We start from the raw sequence: 22,406 nt of genomic DNA on the forward strand, positions 1-22,406 counted from the left end.
CAGCAGAATACTTACAAGCAGAAGCAGTAAAAGCCTTAAACTGGGGGGAAAATGCAAATGTCTAGTAAGCAGCTTTGTCACAGACAATGTTGCAAACGTATCCAAGATGAAAAGAAATTTAGAAGAGTGTCCCAAGCTAATAACATACGGTCGCAGTGCTCATTTGATCCACCTCCTAGCCAAAGACTTCAGTGTTCCAGAAATAAAGGCTAATGTTGAAATTGCAAAATACTTCTGTAACAACCACTCTGCCGCAGCTGCTCTACAAAAAGTGGGAGGAACCAAGCTAACTCTCCCACAAGATGTGCGATTGAACTCCGTAGTGGACTGTTTTGAGAACTATATCAAGAATTGGCCTAATCGGATGACAGTTTGTGAACAAAATCATGAAAAAAAGAGATGGCACTGTCATAGCCAAAGTTCTCAACATTGGGCTTCAGAGAAATGTTGAACACATGTTGAGTATCCTGAAGCCTATTTCTGTAGCCTTGAACAAAATGCAGGGAAATAACTGTTTTATTGCTGATGCTGTTGAAATTTGGAAGGAACTGAGTGAGATCTTAAAAAGAGAAATATGCAATGAAAATTAAATTACAAGCATTAAAAGAACAAATGAGACAAGCACCATCTCCGGTTCATTTTCTTGCAAATATTCTCAATACTCGGTAACAGGGTCAAACCTTAACTGCTGAAGAAGAGGAGTTTGCTGGATGTCCATGTCCTCGCCATCATCCCTCCATAATGCCAACTATAATAAACTTCAGAGCTAAGGGTGAACCATTCAAGAAATATATGTTTGTTGATGTTTCAAAGAAAGTCACACCAGTGAGCTGGTGAGAGTCACGTAAGCACTTGGATTCAGAGACTGTTGACGTGATAATCTCACTTTTAACAGCAGTAGCTTCTTCTGCCAGAGTAGAAAGAATTTTCTTCTTTTGGACTAATTCATTCCAAATTGAGAAATTGTTTGGGACCTGAAAAAGCAGGAAAGCTTGTTTTTCTTTTCCAGATTATGAACAAACCGGAAAAGGAAGGTGAAGATGACTGAGTTAGCTGCAAAAGACAATATTTTAAGTTTCTCATGTTGACCTGGCTGACAGTCTATTTAATTTTTAGGGTTTTGTTTTGTTTTTAAATATTTCATTTAACTATTTGAGTTAAAACAATTTTACCAAAAACAAATCTGATTTTAAAAACTTGAACATTTAACTAAATTCAAAAATTTATATGCTTGTTTTGTTAAAATAATATGTTTGCTGTTGAAGGAAAAATATCCAGAATACATAATAATGTTTGTTTAGTTAAATAAAACAATTTAAATGTCTGTCTGGTGATGTTCTCCTCCCAATACAGCATGACAAGAAAATCCTCCAAATATTAATATTAACCTGTTGAATTGGAGATAGTTCGCCTCCCAATGACTTCGTAAACATCTGCTTCAATTACTTATTTGGTTATTTCATTTACCAAAATCATTAATTTTCTGATTATAGCTGTAAAACTAATCTGAAAAGTTTTCAAAATAAATCACTTTAAAAATGTATAGTGTGTACCTTCTAAAAATGAAATCTATATCTTGTTAAGAATATATATTCAGGTTATAACAAACAAGAATGCACTTTTATGTAGAAATCCATGATTAAATCGAGTCTTCCTGACTAGTGATTTAAATCATGATTTAAAATCAAATCCACCCTGGGAATTCCCTTAACATCCTAATGTGCCAAAACCTCTACCTCAACATAATGCTGTCCTCGGGAGCCAAAAATTTTTACTGTGTTATAGATGAAACTGAGTTATATTGAACTTGCTTTAATCCACTGGAGTGCACAGCCCCGCCCCCCCCCCCGGAGCACTGTTTTACTGTGTTATATCCGAATGCATGTTATATCTGGGTAGAGGTGTATTTAGTTATCCTGATGCCACTAATCTGCACTGTGCCAAGGCGGTGTGAGCAGTGTTTCAGTGCTAATATCTGGGAGAATCCCTACAGTTATCTAGACAGTCTGCAGAACTGAAAAGTGTTCTGGCACTTAGGGGAGAGGTTTGAGCATTAGCCTGCTAAACCCAGGGTTGAGAGTTCAATCCTGGAGGGGGCCACTTAGGGGTCTGGGGCAAAATCAGTACGTGGTCCTGCTAGTGAAGGCAGGGGGCTGGACTCTGACCTTTCAGGGTCCCTTCCACCTCTATGAGCTAGGTATATCTCCATATATTTATTCTGTCAGATACCAACACAGGTAACCAAAAAGATTGTTTTACAAATTAATTGAACTTTTGACAGTCAGTGACCCACCTAAATTGGAAGGTTTTAATCTAGTAGCATGCTAGAGCCAGATTTGACCTGGTTTAACCGTTAACACTAGGAGGTCCCCAACCTGCGACAATGCACTAGTACCTCAATTCTTTTATTTGGAAGAAGGGGGAAATCGGGGTAAAGGGAGTATTCAAGGGAGCAAGGAAACACAGTAAGATTCTTAAGTCCAGGAAGTGCTAAAATGAATTTTTGACTCATTAAGATAGGATGCCAAGATTATAGGCCATTTTGAAAGTAAACAAGCATCAGATCTTTGACATGTCCTTCAGTCTAGTCCACTATTTTTCTTGCTATAGTTCTTAAAACCGTGGAAATACTCATTCAGCATGGTCTTTTGCACATCCGGTTTTAAATAGTTTAGGGCTTGGCTACACTGGCACTTTATACCGCAATAAAGCCTCCCAGAGCGCTCTACCTTACTCCCCGTCCACACTGGCAAGGCACATAGAGCACTCTGAGTCCCTGGCTAGAGGGCTCCTGGTACTCCACCTCCAGGAGAGAGATAGCAGCTGTCGCATATTGGCCGAGACGCCCCAGGGCCAGTGTAAATGGGGAGTTAAGTCACAGCGTTAACTGACTGACCGACCTCCAGAAACGTCCCATAATGCGGAAGTGCCTTTTCAGACAATGGCTGCTGCAGCAGGGCAAAGCAAACGCTTAAGGAGTGAGAGAGAAAGAAAGGCGGGGGGGGCTAGGGGGATCTGAACTTACAAGACAGTGTGCTGACATCACCCCAAAAACCCTCTCCCCCCCACATACCAACACACTTCACCCCATTCCCCTCATTTGAAAAGCATGTTGCAGCCACTTGAACGCTGGAATAGCTGCCCATAATGCACCGCTCCCAATGTGCTGCAAATGTGGCCATGCCAGTGCGCTTGCGGCTGTCAGTGTGGACAGACTAGAGCGCTTTCCGCAGTGCACTCTCCGAAGGTGGGTTTAACCCAAAGCGCTCTACAGCTGCTAGTGTAGCCATGGCCTTAGTTTAAACTAACTTGGGAATTATCTATATAACACACAGAATAAAGCTATCTAAAAGCACAGGGTTAAGAGGAATCTTGGGGATTCAGCTCTCACTTGCATCCCACTTTACCCCCACATCCCATAAAACTGCAGCTGTCTTGACACCTGTTCAAGCTTCTAGTCTCTTCCCCTCAGCACAGTCATACAGAGGGACAGTTCTGTAGTGTCAACTATGTCCTTGCACTACTAGCCATATAGTGAGCTCCATAAAGCCAGCATGCTGCACCACATCCTTCCGATCAAAAGCCCTTCTGGATTCACTATCACTACACACCCATATCTATGGTGTTGAACTACACACAGACTGGAACAAGTGCAAGTTATCAGTGCCCCACTGTTCTCCCTACCTTAATAAACCCCTACATACTAGGGGTTTTCTATAATTGGAGTTAGGCTCTCACTGATCAGCAAGCTTTGCGGCATAGATTTTATAACAGACAGCTGTGGCAGAGGTCTCTGCACTAACATTTCCCCCTCCAATATTAATCCATTTATACCCAAACTGAAGAATTAAAACTAGTTTGTCAAAAAGCACAGCATCAATAGTTCATTTATTATCATAATCAATCCATTAGCTACTTTGCAACAGGTCTCCTAGCCATCACAGCAACTTAGTACGGTTGTGGTATACGGTCTTTAAAGCCCACCTTACTCTTGTCTTGTGTTTCTAAATTCTTGGCTACTAAACAGCTCAAGTCCAGGCCCTTGCTGTTTTAACTACCTTGAGCTTCTTTTACACATAATTTGTTAGCTATTGCTACTTATAACAATTTCTTTCCCCAAGTTTAAAAAAGTTGGATAGTTATCTAAAGTCACCTGCCCCATTACAAGCCCAGTCAGTAATAGAATGAGCAGAATCTGCTACCACCACCCTGTCATTACCTCCAAGCACTAAATTATGAAAAGAGAAATCGCGTATAAATACATTTCAGTAGTCTAGCCTACTCAGTTTCCATGGTCTATTTCCTTACCCTCCCAATTTACTTATTTCCACATGCTTCTCTTAATAGGTTTCTTTGTTTAAAATGCAATAGGACAGAGTAGTACTGCCATCTATTCAAGAGTAATTACACCACTCCATGACTGTGAGGACCTCCCAGCAGGTCACTCTCACACAGGAGAATTAGAAGTCCAGGTGTGTTTACAGTACACCAAAAGCCTCAGATGAATTGTTGAGAGTGAAATCGGTCAATCCAGGCTTCAGAATGCAGCTAGAACTTTGGGCAATCCAAATCACTTAAGTATTGGTACTCAGACATAGCTACCACGCCTCTGTTCCAGACTTGAAGGCAGTTACTATCCCTGGCTCTTCAGTGTGCTATATCAAATAAACCTGTGGACTCAACTGAGTTACTAAAGATAGGAAAAGCCAATGAGTATCCATATTAAAGTCACCCTTACAATTTCACCACTATACTAGCTAGCATCCATGAACTGACAGCATGAGAATTAGGCTGTTCCCTCATTTAGATGTTGTATTTCCTACTGTGAGGTACATTTCTGTGCAGAGTAAAGGACAATTTATTCTCCTTTCTCCCCCCATGTCAGCCTATGGAGATAAGAACTCTGAAAGGTACTAGAATGCATTTAAATCAACCAGGATTACATTCACTTAAATTTTTCCTCAAGAAAGAATTTAGAATAATTGCCAGTTTGGGTCAATGATTCCTGCTACAAGACAATTTATAGTAGAGTCAGTCTACTTGTTCATTCAGTGAATTTATAAAAACAGAAGACCACTGTACTAGATCAAGTATCTGCTTGGCTGACTGCCAGTGGCAAGTTCATTACTGCTTACTCAGCAACATAGGTTAGAGTAGAGCTTTGTTTTGTAGCATCTTATACAAATAGTTCAGCAATAAAAATATCTAAGACATTAAATCAGATGGATTTTCACAAAAAGAGGTGGGCATTGTTTAAGTAACAGCAACATTTAAGTTGGGTGAATTTGAAGGAAGTTATATGAAACATTAAGATTGTTATTACAATCATTTTTTTGGCAAAATCCAAATATTTAACACTACAGCTATGTTCTAGGAGCCAGCTATCCCAGGGACAATGATCACAGACACATTCAATAGTTCAAGGGCTTTCCTTTGTGGCATGTAGCTTGAAAAATTAAAGTTATCTGCATTAAAAATATGATTAGTAGCACCACGTTTTCATATCAATTAAACAAAAGGTGTTGTCTATGGTGGAGCCTTAAAAACCACTTGATGAATATTTGAGTACATGAAAGACAGGCCCCCTAGATAAAAATCAAAGTTTTAGACTAGCAGCAACTTAGCAAGTTTTTCTGTTTTCAAAGTCACCACTGTAGTTAATTGTGCAGTGCAGAAGTGTTTTGACAACTGACCCTATTTGAATATTGTCATACATACTTTTCTTCAGGAGTAGGATAGTGTTTGCTGATACAGTTATAACATAGTTTTCTCATAAGACACACAAATATGAGTATGTCAAGAGTAATTTTCCTTTTCTAGATTAATATGATAATGCCTTGTACCCCTAACTCAGGCCTGGTCTACACTACGAGTTTAGGTCGACTTTAGCAGCGTTAAATCGAATTAAGCCTGGACACGTTCACACGACGAAGCCCTTTCTTTCGACTTAAGAGGCCCTTTAAACTGGTTTCTTTACTCCACCTCCGACGAGGGGATTAGCGATAAAATCGACCTTAGCAGGTCGGAATTGGGGTAATGTGGATGGAATTCGACGTTATTGGCCTCTGGGAGCTATCCCACAGTGCTTCATTGTGACCGCTCTGGACAGCACTCCTAACTCAGATGCACTGACAAGGTAGACAGGAAAAGACCCGCGAACGTTTGAATTTCATTTCCTGTTTGCCCAGCGTGGAGAGCACAGGTGACCACGCAGAGCTCATCAGCACAGGTAACCGTGATGGAGTCCCAGGATCGCAAAAGAGCTCCAGCATGGTCTGAACGGGAGGTACGGGATCTGCTCACCATATGGGGAGATGAATCAGTGCTAGCTGAACTCCGTAGCAGTAAACAAAATGGCAAAATATTAGAAAAGGTCTCCAAGGCCATGAAGGACAGAGGCCATAACAGCAGTGCCGTGTGAAAATTAAGGAGCTAAGGCAAGCCTACCACAAAGCCAGAGAGGCAAACGGGAGGTCCAGGGCAGAGCCGCAAACATGCTGCTTCTACGCAAAGCTGCATGCCATGCTAGGGGGTGCAGCCACCACTACCCAACCGTGTGCTATGACTCCGTCACTGGAGAAACACAGGGAAGAGGGTTCAGGGTACGAGGAAGATGAGGATGAAGATAATGTAGATAGCTCACAGCAGCAAGGAAGCGGAGAAACCACTCACCTGGTTGAAATGGGGTGATTTTATTAAGGGGACATTCAGAGGTGCCCCTTCCTGCTCTGCTGAACAGAAATGTTCCCCGCTGTTAGCCACGCGGTGGGGGGAGGGGTGAAGTGATCATCCCAGAGAATTGGATGTGGGGAAGAGGGGGGTTAGTTGGGTTTGTGCTGCATGTTAACCTGGAAACCGCAGCCCCCTCCTTTTACATTGCAAACCCATTTTAAATGGCCAACCCAACGGGTGCTTGGTATGGGAAATGAGGGCGCTACTGTTTGAAACCATTCCCACATGTTAAAAAGGTTAAAAAAAAGGCCAAAAGACTGTGGCTTACCATGGCTGCCTGCAAGCCGAAATCTGTTGCCTGGCACTGCGTGAGTGATCTCTCAAACCAAACCGGCAGGCCCTCAATACAGAGGAAAAATGTGACCTTGTAACGAAAGCACATGTGCTGTGTAATGTGAACAGCAAAATTTAACGTGAAAGAGTGTACCCATTGTTCTCTAAAATGTGTCTTTTTCTAACCACCTCTCCCTTCTCCACCAGCTGCAAATGTTTCTCCTTCACAGAGGCTAGTGAAGATTAGAAGGAGAAAACTGCGGACTCGGGATGATATGTTCTCGGAGCTCCAGATGTCCTCCCACGCTGAAAGCACAGCAGAATGTGTGGAGGCGGTCAATGTCAGACTACAGAAAAGCACAGTATGAACGAGATGAGAGGTGGCGGGCTGAATCGCGGGATGAACAGAGCAAGTGGTGGGCTGAAGATATGATAGGTGGCGTCAGCTTGCAGACAGAAGGCAAGAGTTGATGCTCCGGCTGCTGGAGCATCAAACTGATATGCTCCAGCGTATGGTTGAGCTGCAGGAAAGGCAGCAGGAGCAGAGACCGCCACTACAGCCCCTGTGTAACCAACAGCCCTCCTCCTCAAGTTCCATAGCCTTCTCACCCAGACGCCCAAGAACACAGTGGGGGGGCCTCCGGCCACCCAGTCACTCCACCCCAGATGATTGCCCGAGCATCAGAAGGCTGGCCTTCAATAAGAGAAAGTTTTAAACTGCAGTGTGTCCTTTTCCTTCCCTCCTCCCCCACCCACCCCAGGCTACCTTGGCAATTATCCCCCTAGTTGTGTGATGAATTAATAAAGAATGCATGAATGTGAAGTAACAATGACTTTATTGCCTCTGCAAGCGGTGCTTGAAGGGGGGAGGGCTGGGTGGGGTGGTTGGTTTACAGGGAAGCAGAGTGAACTGGGGGGGGGGATGCGTGCGGCGGAGGGTTCATCAAGGAGAAAAACAGAAGTTTTACACCATAGCCTGGCCAGTCACAAAACTTGTTTTCAAAGCTTCTCTGATGCACACCGCGCCCTGCTGTGCTCTTCTAACCACCCTGGTGTCTGGCGGTGCGTAATCAGCGGCCAGGCAGTGTGCCTCAACCTCCCACCCCGCCATAAATGTCTCCCCCTTACTCACAGACATTGTGGAGTGCACAGCAAGCAGCAATAACAATGGGGATATTCTTTTCGCTGAGGTCTGAGCGAGTCAGTAAGCTGCGCCAGCGCGCTTTTAAACGTCCAAATGCACATTCCACCACCATTCGGCACTTGCTCAGCCTGTAGTTGAACAGGTCCTGATTACTGTTCAGGCTGCCTGTGTATGGCTTTATAAGCCATGGCATTAAGGGGTAGGCTGGGTCCCCAAGGATCACAATAGGCATTTCAACATCCCCAACGGTTATTTTCTGGTCCGGGAAGAAAGTCCCTTCCTCCAGCTTTTGAAACAGACCAGAGTGCCTGAAGACGCGAGCATCATGTACCTTTCCCGGCCATCCCACGTTGATGTTAGTGAAACGTCCCTTGTGATCCACAAGGGCTTGCAGCAGCATTGAAAAATACCCCTTGCGGTTTATGTACTCGGTGGCTTGGTGGTCCAGTTCCAAGATAGGGATATGGGTTCCATCTATCGCCCCACCACAGTTTGGGAATCCCATTGCAGCAAAGCCATCCACTATGGCCTGCACGAGTCACTACCCTTGATATCACCAGGTCTGATTGCCCTGGCAACTTGGATCACAGCAGCCCCTACAGCAGATTTGCCCACTCCAAATTGATTCCCGACTGACCGGTAGCTGTCTGGCGTTGCAAGCCTCCATAGGGCCATCGCCACTCGCTTCTCAATTGTGAGGGCTGCTCTCATCCTGGTATTCTGGCACTTCAGGGCAGGGGAAAGCAAGTCAAAGTTCCATGGAAGTGCCCTTACGCATGCGAAAGTTTCGCAGCCACTGGGAATCGTCCCACACCTGCAGCACGATGCGGTCCCACCAGTCTGTGCTTGTTTCCTGGGCCCAGAATTGGCATTCCACGGCATGAACCTGCCCCAGTAACACCATGATTTGAACATTGCTGGGGCCTGTGCCTTGTGAGAGGTCTACGTCCATGGCAATTTCCTCACTCTCGTCGCCGCGCTGCAATCGCCTCCTCGGCTGGTCCTGGTTTTGCTTTGGCATGTCCTGGCTCTGCATATACTCTAGGACAATACGCGTGGTGTTCATAGTGCTCATAATTGCCGCGGTGATCTGAGCGGGCTCCATGATCCCAATGCTATGGCATCTGGTCTGAAAAAAGGCGCGAAACTAGTATCTGACGGACGGAGGGAGGGAGCGGTGAGTGACGACATGGCGTACAGGTACAGGGAATTAAAATCAACAGAGGTGGCTGTGCATCAGGGAGAAACAACTGTTACACAGAATGGCCCCCCCAAAGATTGATCTCAAAACCCTGGGTTTAGCAGGCCATTGATTTCATGGAGGGAGGGGGAAGCAAATGAATACAGAACAAATCTATTTTTTACATCTTAAGCTGGCAGACGACGGTGCAGCATGACTGATAGCCCTTGGCATCTTCTGGGTGCTTGGATGAAAATACTGGGGGCTTGGCAGAAAACAGCATACTACGACTGATAGCCATTATCGGCGAGACTGTTCGATAGGACTGAGCATGTCTGCCCAGGTGCCCATGATTGACAGCCACTGCAGTATGACGACGACAGATATCATAATATACCATCTTCTACCAAAAGGCAAGGGGCTGCTGCTGTGTGCAATGCAGCCCCATGGCTGCCAGCACCCAGATGACATATGGTGACTGAGCTGAGCGGGCTCCATGCTTGCCGTGGTATGTTGTCTGCAAAGGTAACCCAGGTAAAAAGGCACGAATCGATTGTCTGCCGTTGCAGGAGGTGCCTGACGACATGTACCCAGAACCCCCCGCGACACTGTTTTGCATCATTCAGGCATTGGGATCTCAACCCAGAATTCCAATGGGCGGCAGAGACTGCGGGAACTGTGGGATAGCTACCCACAGTGCAATGCTCCGGAAGTCAACACTAGCCTCAGTACTGTGGACGCAGTCCGCCGACTTAATGCACTTAGAGCATTTTATGTGGGGAGACACAATCGGCTGTATACAACCAATTTCTATAAAACCAGCTTCTATAAATTCGACCTAATTTCCTAGTGTAGACATATCCTCAGTGGATCTCAATTTCCCATATCAAGGTCTAATCTAGCTAGGATCCCCTTCCCTTTAACAATACTGGCCAGGCAACCAGAAACACCTTATACCTGACTGCAACCTCAGACCGAGCCTGTGCTCTAGATTTCAGCTTTTAGAGAGATGTTCAGGAAGCCTCAACATAAGTTCCCAGTTTTCAAGACAAAGTCTTAAGAAAGTTTCTTGTGTTATTAAATGGCATAAAGACATGTTAAAGTTCAAAAGCAGAAAGGTTACCCATTGCTTAAGAACTGCTAAAGTTATGTTTGTGAATGCATTTGTGTGGCATAATACAACAGCTGCAAGAGATAGAAAAACAGGTTAAATTAAAGCAGGTTTTAATTAGTATTACAGAACACTTTAGGTAACCAGTTTTGAATACAAGAAAAAACAGCTCCAACAGTGTACTTTTCAAATAGCCTCTACACATTTAGATGTAGCTGCTAAGTGAGATAACTAGATAACTTCCTAAGTCTGAATACCAAGTTTACCAAGCAGCATATTACAAGATTAAAAAGTTGCTAAGCCATGTGGATGTAGTTACCCTCTACTGTATTGAAGGAAACAGTGTTGAACACTCACATCTGTAAAGTAATACTAAATTAGTTTGTGTTGGACATAACATTGGATATCACCGGAGTTAGGATGCCAAGACTAGATTTTCATAGCCCCCAATAAACTGCAATCTACATAATCCAGACACTACCCCACCACAATCCAAATCTTAAAGACTCTCCAGTCAAACATTAGACGCATTCAAAACAAAGTGAACTGTAGGTCAATTCAGAGGCAGATTATCCACATCTCCTAAACGGACCAAGTAGTTGAATACCTTCCCCCAACTCCCCTCCAACCACACACACAAATGCTTTTCATGAGAGATTATTTGTAAGAAGTTAAGTACACCTCTACTGCGATAGAACGCTGTCCTCCAGAGCCAAAAAAAAAAAAAAAAAAAAAAAAATCTTACAGCATTATAGGTGAAACCGTGTTATATCGAACTTGCTTTGATCCGCCGGAGTGCGCAGCTCCACCCCCCCGGAGCACTGCTTTACCACATTAGATCCAAATTTGTGTTATATCGGGTTAGAGGTGTATAAAGTACAACAGAGTAAACAGTCTGCTAATGGGTTTAGTGCCATAAAACAAGTTTGTTGACTAGTCAAGAATTGATCTGAAGAGTGATTAAAATGGAACAGGAGTACTTGTGGCACCTTAGACTAACAAATTTATTTGAGCATCAGCTTTCGTGGGCTCAAATAAATTTGTTAGTCTCTAAGGTGCCACAAGTACTCCTGTTCTTTTTGCGGATACAGACTAACACGGCTGCTACTCTGAAACCTGATTAAAATGGGTCTCTAATTTTATGGAATCCAGTAGACTAGAAATTATAGGCAACTGCCAGGTCTGCTTCAGTTGAGGTTCAAGGATTTAGTCTTTAGTGAGAAATCAACATGAAAGCCATTTGACTGAAAGTGTTTTATCCATTAGTTACAAGATTATTGTAGCTAAAAGCTGCAAAATATTCAGTTTACCTTGTTTGTGATAGTATTCTAAATTAAGTTTCACTGAACCCCCTACGTAGCCACTCTTGAAGAGAAATCCTGATCAAGGAGCAGAAATAATTTAAGTTGCATTAAAAAAAAATTAATGACAAAATTTGGAGGGGTTATCAGAAACTGAAGTTTGTCAATTTCAAAACAGTTAAGTTGATAACATCCTTCATGTCAACAGAACTATTCCCCTGTAATGATGTAAACCAGAACAGTACTGTGCTACTGCATAAAAATCAGAATGGAGAGGGATTAAATAAAGTTGTCCCATAGAAATTTGGAAGTGTAAGCGGTGGCTTAGAAGATTCGATTTAAAAGTGTTTAACAGCCTAAGATTTATGTTTAAATAAATCTGACATCTTTAAGGAGCTTCACTGGAAAGGTAATAACCATATCCTGGACTAAATAAGTTAGAGGCAAGATACAGGTTTTGGTTTTGTTTTTTAAAGAGTGGTCTTTCTACATTTAACACTTATGCAAAACATCTAGCCGTTAGACAAACTGAGAAACAGCCCTATTTGTTAGGATCTATAGGCAAGAGCAGTAGCAAGGAAGATGTAAGATTTGTACCCTAGGTGTTTCTGAAAGCCAATTCCAATCAGTTTTCATTTGCTCAGATTTACTAAAGCCATTCCATTTCAGCCAATGGCCTAGATATAATCAGATTCAAATGAAAACGAAGTACTTGTCTAAAAAAGCTTCCTTAAATATTTGCACTAAAATTGTGAAAATATTTTAGTTTACTGCTCAAAAAGGTACCAGGCTGACAGATCTGGAAAAAAAATAAAATGAAGTTTTCCACAAAAGCAGGACTTCACAGAAGGCAACAGTACTCACTATGCTTTGCCACGGTGTCTCAACCCTGACTTAGAATGTCCCCTCTATAGGTGACAGGTTAGTTCTGTCTCAACACTCATTCAATCCTTTGATTTTCTGTTGACATTGCTCAACTGGCTGACTAGTGCAGACTGATGTGGTCATCTGCCTGCTGGGAACTGAACTGGTTTCATACAAGTCTGGAAGACCAGTTGCTTTAGGCGAACCAGTTCTAGAAACTGGTTCAGTAACATGTGTTCCCTCCTCAGCAATCCACTGAGGACAAGGCTTTTCAGCCCAACGGCTCCCTTTACAATAGAATGCTATGAACTCAAGATGTAGCCTGAATCTTAACAATTGTCAAAACATTTCAAAAATAATTTTGTTTTTTAAAGACAGGGAAGCTTAAAATGTCCATAGTTATCGGCAACCCAGAACCAGAAAGTGAACTCGATTTATTTTTCATGTTATACAAGCATCCAACAGTTAGCTAATTAAAAGGATTAACATTTTAAATACTTCTAACTTGAATCTTACAATTTTAAATTTAAAGGAGTGTTTAGATTTTGCCAGAAAATTGAACAGTGACTCTAGAATTACAGTTACCATCTTTTATTGCAACCAAGGTTTCAGTGAGACATTTTGAACAGGAAGTGTCAGGCAAGTAGCCTTGTAAGTTAACAATGGTACATAAACTTAAGGGTCCTGATATGAAGGAATTTAGGTAAAATTATTTGTGTAGTAGATTCTCTCAAGAGAAGCTGTTAGAACAACTAATCAGTAGCTATAAAAAAAGTGAAGTTAGTAACAGACTCTGCTGACAGTTGGGGGGAGGATGGGGGGGGAGAAGAGGGAATAGAATAAGAAGAGAATTGCCTCATCACTGAGTGACAGCTCCAATGAGACTTGTTTCCAAGAAGGTTAGAGCTACAATTCTGGATCTTGTGGGGGGGGAGAAAGGAGTTAGTAAATGTGTAGAAATATAATACGAATGCTGTGAGGTATAACTCAAAGGGAGAGACCCCATTTTATGCTTCTATCCTTCCATCCAAAGTTTCCTTTGCAGCACTCTCTTCTGTTAGTTTACTTACATGCTGTATTTCCTGCTGGCTGGCTCGGTAGTTTTTCTTGGTTAAATTGTCCACCAGGTAGCTGATTTGAGACAAGGCCAGCGAGAGCGAGTCAAGATTCATTGCTGGTTGGGGCGGAAGCAGGCGGCCGAGCCCGGCGCAAAATCACCATTATTCCCCTTTAGTCACCTCAGAGACAGGTTAATTTTTTTCCAATTAGCCTATATCTGTTCTGTGCTATTTCTTCAGCTCTTCTTTCCAAGTGGTCTTATTCTGTTCTGAAACATGGCACCTAGAAGACAAAATAGCATTGCGTTAGATTCAATTTGTTTCAGTTTACAAATATCTTCCAGAGATTTCTGAAATTCACTTAAGTCTATCATTGAAACTAGTATAGTATTTAACTAGCCTTGTAAGTTTCACAGGTTTCTGAATCGCTTCAAGTGTAAATGTTCTTTCCAAAACTTTACGAAGCTTAACAAAGAAGTTTTCCTGCATTTTTGTTTTTAGGTATTTCTATTAAAACCAGAGTTGGGAAAATCTATTTTCCTGCAGTGATGGAAGTTCAGCATTATGACAGCATAAGAACCAGAAGGCAATTTAGTTTTTGTCCAAGAGGAGTGAAATGCAAAATAAATGGTGAAAAGGAATCAGTTACCAGGTTTTACGGTCTGAGGTACTGGTAATAAGGAATTTTATGATTTCTTGATAGCTTCCCTTTGATGTAAAGGCCTAGTATAATATATGGAACATTGTTTAGATCATTTCTCATGGTAGCCTATGTGCATGTGCCACAGAAGGAAGTTCTGTTACAGATTTTCTCCCAACCCAACCTTCTTTATGCAGCTCTCCAGCAACCTTTGAAGAGAAAAAAAAAAAAGCTCGAAATAGACAAAGGGGACACTGCAGATATTTCAACAACTCTAATCTGTCAGCAGTGTTAGAGACAAGGGGAATGATACACAACACATGAGATACCACAGAAAGCAAGAACAGTTTGGGGGACAATTCACTATTTGAAAGTTTTTGCAGCGTGCAATCTTACTTTACAATTGCTTGGTGTGATCTATATGGCAAACAGTAAATACAAGGATCTGCAATAAACTAAACCTAAAATTTTCTATAAACCAGCTTTCCAATCACGAAAGCAAAGCTTGACAGTTTAATAAATTACTATGACAGTATGAAATCTTACTTGATATGAAATCTGGATTGTCAAGTTAAGGATTGCCAGTGGGATAAAATTGCATCCCAAAACAAGAATGTATAGTGAAGAGTCTTCTAGCTCTTTAAGACAAATAGGAAATTGAAAGCTATACTGATAAAAGACATTGTAATGAGTAAGCACCATTCTAGCTCTTGAGAGTCACTGTACTAAAATGCCATCTGTCCAAAGTACACAAAACAAAAAACAAGCTGGCAACTTGCCAGGAATCAGAAGACTTCACCTTATTCAGAGTAAACATTATATTGCCACAAGGTACTGAGGAAAATACTCTGACCAATGTGATCATACATGCTGGGACATGTTTCCATGGGCTATGTTTCAGCACCAACAGGGCAGACACAGGGTGAATGTTAGTATTCTGACTCCCATACTTGTGGCAACTCAATTTAGGAAGCCACTTTAAAAGATGTGGCCTTATCCAGAAGGGTTTTTCCGCCACACAAGAATTTAAAGTTGGATTCAACAAAAATTATGACAATAGGCAACAATATCAACAAAGCTGAAAAAGCTGTGCTCTTCACCTCTGCCATCTCAAATTTAACCAAGAATTTTCCCACATTTATATAAAGGAATCTCCTCCCCTTCAATTAGGATTACAAGTTACACCTCTACCCTGATATAACACTGTCCTCGGGAAGCCAAAAAAAAAAATATCTTACTGCATTATAGGTGAAACCATGTTATATCGAACTTGCTTTGATCCACCGGAGCACGCAGCCCCACCCCCCAGAGAGCTGCTTTACCGCATAATATCCAAATTCGATATAACATGGGGTAGAGGTGTATGATGTTTATTTGACATTGGCTTTATGCTTAGAATGGGAGGAGTACACATGGTTAGGCATTTTGTGCTTCTCTGGTATCAGATAGTTGACACTCCAAAGGACTTGACCAGGTGATTGTTTTAGTCATATAAGCAGCCCATTTGCTCCTGGGACACAATTAGCTAGCTAACAACTGTCCATCCAAAACTAAGTTAGTCTTCCGTAACTAAGAAGCTGACATGCTTCTCAATGATGCCCAAAATTAAAAGGACTGATTACATTTCACAAAAAAATGTTAGGTTTTGTATTCAACAGATCAGTTTTTTGGTATTCTGGTGAAAGCTTATAACTGGATTAGCTAACTAGAAGAAAAAACTGTGTAAGTTATTTATCAATCTACAGACTGTTTGATTTTTAAAGCTACTCTTCTGCTGTATTAGAAAAGCCCACATTTTTACTACTGCCTTATGCTACACAAATAAATATTGCTGAAGCCTGTGTGTATGACCCAATTGCCACCATTTATTTGGGGGGGGAGGAGGGGGAGGGAAGAGCTCAGAAGTTGGGATGAAAGAAACTCCCTAGAATTAAAAGGATTCCAGAATCCTAAGAGACTTTCAACTTATAAAAGTGCCAGTTAACTGTACTGCAGAGGGAAAAATTTCAGACATCTAACATGCCTGTCTAAAAGATTAGAGAAGCCCCTTTAGTTTTACAGTGGGCATTTGACAGAAGTATAATCCATTTACCCTATTTGGGGGTCTTTCACTCAGCAGAAAAAAGGAACAGAAGGTGACTTAAGACCACGAAGACCATCAGCAGATATGTACTTTAAAAAAAGGTAGTGTGTTTAAAAAAAAAAGTTTCAAAGTTTTCCTGTACAAGTCAAATGTATATTCTTCAAAAGTTCTCACTGTGCACACAGAGGCAGCTTACTGGCCCAACAACTGTACAGTTTGAGAAGTTTCATACTAACCTAGTAGATAGGGAACAGCCACCAGCAAGGTCCAGCCCAGTGCCTTGTTAAGAAGTCAAGCTCATCAGCAAGAGGTCAGTAAGAAATGATCACCCTCCCTTTACGAGAATACTTGGATTCCACAGTGATTGCTATGGTAAGGCCTAGGAACAGCACTCTACCTAGAATTTGCTCATGGGTTCTATTTTTGGGTAGCTAGTACCAAACGGAAATCTGAAAGATCCCCCTGTGGAAAGTGAAAAGGAACTCTTCCTCAGGCCAAGGGTATCTATCTGATGTGAAAAGTAGCATGGTCGCCACACCACCTGCCAAAACCCAGTTTGTATTTTTGGGCCCTCTTACCACATGGCTCCAGCAACTAGTTCTGTTGCTGATAGGTTGCTCTTTAGAAAGCTATGAGGTGACATGGGTCTTGCTTTCATCACCTACTATGCAGTTCCTGAGGACAGCAGTGAAACTGACCACAGCTTTGTTAGCTTCCCTATGCCCTCCTGCTTAGAAAAGCTAGCAGCAACACAAGGAATAGGAAAACAAGGGCCTAGTTTATGCGGAAGTTGATAACTTACCCCTTTCCCGACATCTCACTCACCAGTACAAGCATTCCTACTTGCAAGTCTTGAGCAGCAGCATCTGACAGTACCATATAGTAATCAAACTTAGGATCTCAAATTTGGCTTTCATTTTAAAGTCAGCAGGATTTGAAAATGCCTGAGGTGATACTGTGGCTCAAGGATGAAATACAGTACTAATGGCCCACACAGTTCTAGGAAGGAGCCTCATCTCAATGCTCTAAACACATCAAGATATAAAGCATGTGTAAGGAAGGGTGGTTTGTATTTTTGTTACAAGCTTTTGTGCTTATTCCCATTACAAGGCACAGTACAGAGAACTTTAAGACAACTATGTCAACTGAGAAAACACCTTGTAAACCCTTCATCATTATGCCTTTATAAAGGACAATGACAGTTGATAAGATGATTAGGAAAATTTATGCAGTGCTTGGGAAAGAGCTTACACAAGTTGACATGTCTTGCACCATTCACTGAATGATCAAACTTGGGTGAGTTTGAGTAGTAGTGAGTTCCAGGGGAAAATAAGTAGATATTTTAGACAAGTATATTCTTGAGACAAGGTAGATGAGCTAGTATCTTTCACTGGACCAACTTCCATTGATGGAAGCTTTAGAGATGCACAGAACTCTTCTTTGGGGGAAGAAAGCAGTGTCTGAACTAAATACAAGTTGGGACAGATTGGTAAGCAGAAGAGGTAATGCGTATTGGAAGTCATCACTTGAAATAAAGTGGGCAATTGGGGGTCAGATTGTTATGCATAAAGGATTTGAAGTAGGCGATTAAGGGTAGCAGATAGTGCAGATATGTATAGCTTGTTGCAACTTGTAACACAAGATTAGTGTCCCTGTCAAGTCCATAACTTTTGGTGTCTAATAGAGTTATGATTTGAAGTTCCCAGGCTTGCCTTTTGAAGGCGCTGTACAGGTTTCCTTTGAGGGGGGGAGTACTAAAAAATCAGATATGGAGTTATCACATTGTGGTATCGCATTATTTGCCACAGGTGATGCACAGAAATATGATAAAAGAAAAAAAACACTAAGTTCCTTTGAGAGCATAATGATGGTCTGATTTCACCCACACAGTTACTGGGGCATTTGATGCACTGGATGAGGTATACCACATGTGATAAGCCTGTGATACCCTCCCCCCCACACAGCACATGTTTTAAGAGTCATGGTTCCTACACATTCTTATCACAACATGTGGTATAGCTCATCCAGAGCATCAAATGCCCCAACAACTATGTGGATGGCATAAGACAATCACCACTACACTCTCCTCCGAGCCAAGATTAGTGTTGCTTTCAACCTGTGCTAGCTGGGCTGTCTAAGGGTACACAAACACCTAAAAGGCTTTCACTTGGGCTGGTATCCAACCACTCTGCAATGAGGACTAGAGGATAAGCCACCCAAGTGCTGATAGCCCTCCAATGCCTTCCCACCATCCCTCCCACTCCCCATGTGCCCAGCAGGACAGACAAGTTCTTCCACAATTCACCAGAGTGGCTCAGCTTACTACAGCACGAAGAGCCATTGTGACATGCCCATAGAAGTCCTGACATGCAGATGAGCAACGCAGCACCAGGACACAGCAACTCAAGTATGGCTGCTCACAGCTGGACAGGCTAGGCCAATCTCAATGATAGTCACCTATGTTAACTCGGCAGGGAAGACATACCCTGAAAAGTCCATCACTTTACTCAGCAAGAAAGAAGGTTTTCATTATGTCAACCAGTTACGGTATGTAACCAGTAATTTTTCACACTTGAAAGACTTCAAAGTGTCAGAGTTCAGGCAACAGATATAACTTAGAGAATTTTTTCACTTCAAGGTCCCAGAAGCAAAGACAAGGTTTTCATCTCGAGGCCAAAAGACCAAAAACATCAAGACACTTGATCACGGCCTTGGATAGACCAAGAGACTACCTACACTTGACCAGAGCTCGGTATTAAGCTTGATCCTAGTCAACTACAGACAAGTTCTCCAAAAGACATTTTAACTAATCAAGAGTGCCTGATCTTCTAAAGAAGGAAAAATTCAGTAAGAGTCCCTGGTCTTAAGTAATGCATGTGGAAAGCTGCCTTTTCCTCACCACCACTCCAAAAGAGTCTCAATAGTTTTATCTTTCTGTAGCCCAGATATGATCTACTTGGCCAATTCTAGACTAACACAGCTGAAGTGATCATATACCAAAGTGAAGAATCATTCCCAGGACAGAAAAAAGTCAGATTTGTGGATTGTAAGTCTCGTGTTAGTTTAAAAAGTGTCATACATAATCTATGAAGCTGAAAGCTTTATGGCAACTGAACAACAAGGCATTAGAAGTCACCGTTGATGCAAATGATGTTTTGGAATTTCCTCATTAACAGACTTGTAAGAAGACTGCTAAACATGAAAGCTTCGTAACATTATGAAGAATGGACTTCTAGAATACTGCACTGGTTAGCTAGCAATCAACAGGGACAAAGTGGTTTTTATTCAGCTGTAATGTTTCAAACTAGAATTTAACAGGCAAGGAAAGTCATTCTCCTTGAATGTTACATTGCAAATCTCAGTGACCCAATAGGACAATCAAACTACACTCCTTCACCTACAGTAACTAAAATAATCCCAGATGCACTACACCTTGCTTGTGTCTACTTCAAGATAAACAGGCTCAGCCCAGGAGACATTTTGATACAAGTCAATTTTATCAGCATATTTAAAGTTTGAGCCCTGAAAATCTGCAGACCATGTTTGCGGATCAGATACAGATACAAATTTCGTATCCACACGGGGCTCTATAAAGATATAGGTTCCTATGTTACAAGGGACACTACTTTCATATAACAGATTCAGCCCTTCAGTCATCCTTTAAATGATTACCTTAATCTGTACTAGCACTTACCTATACTCACACACAAAGTATATAATTTCATTTCAAGTGGTACAGAATACCCACTTTGGTCTGCTTATAATTCTTGCATGGAATCATTACACTTTATAAAGAGAATGACAGGTATATCATAAGGATCTCCTATAGCAGGTAAAGTTTCAGTTGGCAATCTATGCAACTTCAGAAGTGCCTCTAATATTGTGGAATTCAGGTGGGCTATAAATACAAGAATAAAATTCTAGGCAAGAATCCAATAGTTTAGCAGTGAGAGCTAAAACTTCATTCTCCACAGAAAGTAGTTAGTATTCAGTATTGAAATGGTTTTGCTATTCTATAAATCCAATAAATTGAAATGCACTCTCAGTTACTTTGTGACACTTCAGCTGCATACAGTAGGCATGTGTCTGTCCGACCACTGAGGAGGGTGAAGTGAAAATGCTTCTGAAGTCTTTTGAAATACTTCAAAACAAGAGACTACAAAAGAGGTCTTGAAAAATTCCTAAAAAATTCAAATGAGCCATTTTAACGTGTTAGACATGCATTTCCATTGGGTTTCAAAAGCAGTAGTCAACCAACACCTAACCTCCAACTTGGATGTTAGCATTTTACCAGAGCCAAAAAATGTGAGGCCATTACAGGAATACGAGTTCTATAAGATATTGCATAAGGAAACAGTGGAAACAGTGAAGAGCAAAATTACTGAACTAGTTTCTGGTGGAATAGTTTCATCCTGTCCTCCCACCAAAGCCACATATAAGTAGAGTTTATGAAGCATTCTGCTAGTGCCTCAAAAGACTCAGGGAAGAAACTGGAGGTATGCTTCAAAGCTAATTTAGACTACAAGATAGTTACTGCTTAAACATTTATGGCAAGAGAAAACTCACTGCATAAGCCACATGGATGACAATTTAATTACATTACTGGGAAATTTTACTCATTCTTTCCAATATAGTAGGGTGGATAAAAATCAATGATTTTAAAAAAAAAAATAGGTTTTTTTCCTCAAAAAGCATTTTAATCAAAAACTGATCTAAAGACAGTTTTAATTAAGATACATTATAGCTCAAAGAGATCTCATCATGGAATAGGGATTATAAATTCTATTTCTATAGTACAAGACAATATATTCATGTAATGTTTAAGAAAAGTTTTGTAAATGAGTTCCAACAGTTCATGGATTAGGGACCCAAACTTATGGGGTTCCAGGGGCTTCTGTATAGATTATTTAGGTTAATCTTTCTATCGACCCAATGGGACTCAGTGCTCAGTCTAGAAGATACCATCAGAGATGCTTAGTTTTGCAGTTCTCAAACTGTGGATTTGTGTCTCCATAGATAACATGCTTGTTAACCGCAAAAATGTTTTCCAATAAATAAATAAATGTATAGAGGTGAGAAACAGACCTCAACCCTACTGTCCCGCTGCAAATTTGTGTACAGAGTCAAACCCTTACCTCTCTCTAAAAGTGCAAAGTTTCAAAGAGTTCAATGAATAGAAGATTGGACAAGGAGAAGAAGTCTGGAGATAAATGTGAGAAGGGAGGGACAGGCAATAGAAACAAAAGTGAAACTGAGCAGCATATTCCAGAAGTCTTGAGGTCTGAGTGTAGCCTTCATTGATGTGAAATCTACCATACCATTCACTCACTAGGAGGGAAAACTATAATGGCAGCAGACCATAAAAGAGACCCAGTTCGTGAATAAGAACCATTCAAGAAATATGTTTGCTCATGTTGTTTTCAAGAAAGTCACTCCAGTGAACTGGTGGAAGTTACTTAAGCACCTGGATTCAGAGACTGCTGAAGTGATAATATCACTTAACAGCAGTAGCTTCTTCTGCCAGGATGACTAGATGAGAGGAAGACAATATCAGGCGGGGGAGGGGGGGGGGATGAGGAAGAATCCGCCTGCAGAGCAAAAAAAAAATTTATTGGGACGTCTGGTCACCCTAGCCAGTGTAGAAATAATATTTTCTTCCTTTGGACCAATTCATTCCAAACTGAGAAATAGTTTGGGGCCTGAAAAAGCAGGAAAGCTTGTTTTTCTTTTCCAGATTATGAACAAACAGGAAAATGAAGGTGAAGATGACTGAGTTAGCTGCAGAAGACAATATTTTAAATTTCTCATGTTGACCTGGCTGACAGTAGATTTAATTTTTGTTTTTAAATATTTCATTTAACTATTTGAGTTAAAAATCAATTTTAACAAAAACAAACCTGATTTTAAAAACTTGAATGTTTAACTAAATTCAAAAATTCACATGCTTGTTTTGTTAAAATACTATATGTTTGCTGTTGAAGAAAAAAATCCAGAATACATAAAGTTGTTTTAGTTAACTA

At 41.3% G+C, this 22,406-nt stretch overlaps 1 protein-coding gene across 10 annotated transcripts in view; it reads right to left on the reverse strand.

The window, feature by feature from the left end:
* The window catches only part of CNOT1 (CCR4-NOT transcription complex subunit 1), a 110,633-nt gene that overhangs the window by 83,344 nt on the left and 4,883 nt on the right, over positions 1 to 22,406 (reverse strand). For all 10 annotated transcript variants that reach the window (XM_054049017.1, XM_054049019.1, XM_054049013.1 and 7 more), the window contains exon 2: positions 13,676 to 13,946. In XM_054049017.1, the coding sequence (XP_053904992.1) occupies positions 13,676 to 13,777 (102 nt within the window). In that variant the 5' untranslated portion in view covers positions 13,778 to 13,946. The remainder of the gene's footprint in view (positions 1 to 13,675; positions 13,947 to 22,406) is intronic.

Source organism: Malaclemys terrapin, chromosome 14 (assembly GCF_027887155.1).
Source record: "Malaclemys terrapin pileata isolate rMalTer1 chromosome 14, rMalTer1.hap1, whole genome shotgun sequence".
In the NCBI taxonomy this organism is placed as follows: Eukaryota; Metazoa; Chordata; order Testudines; family Emydidae; genus Malaclemys; species Malaclemys terrapin.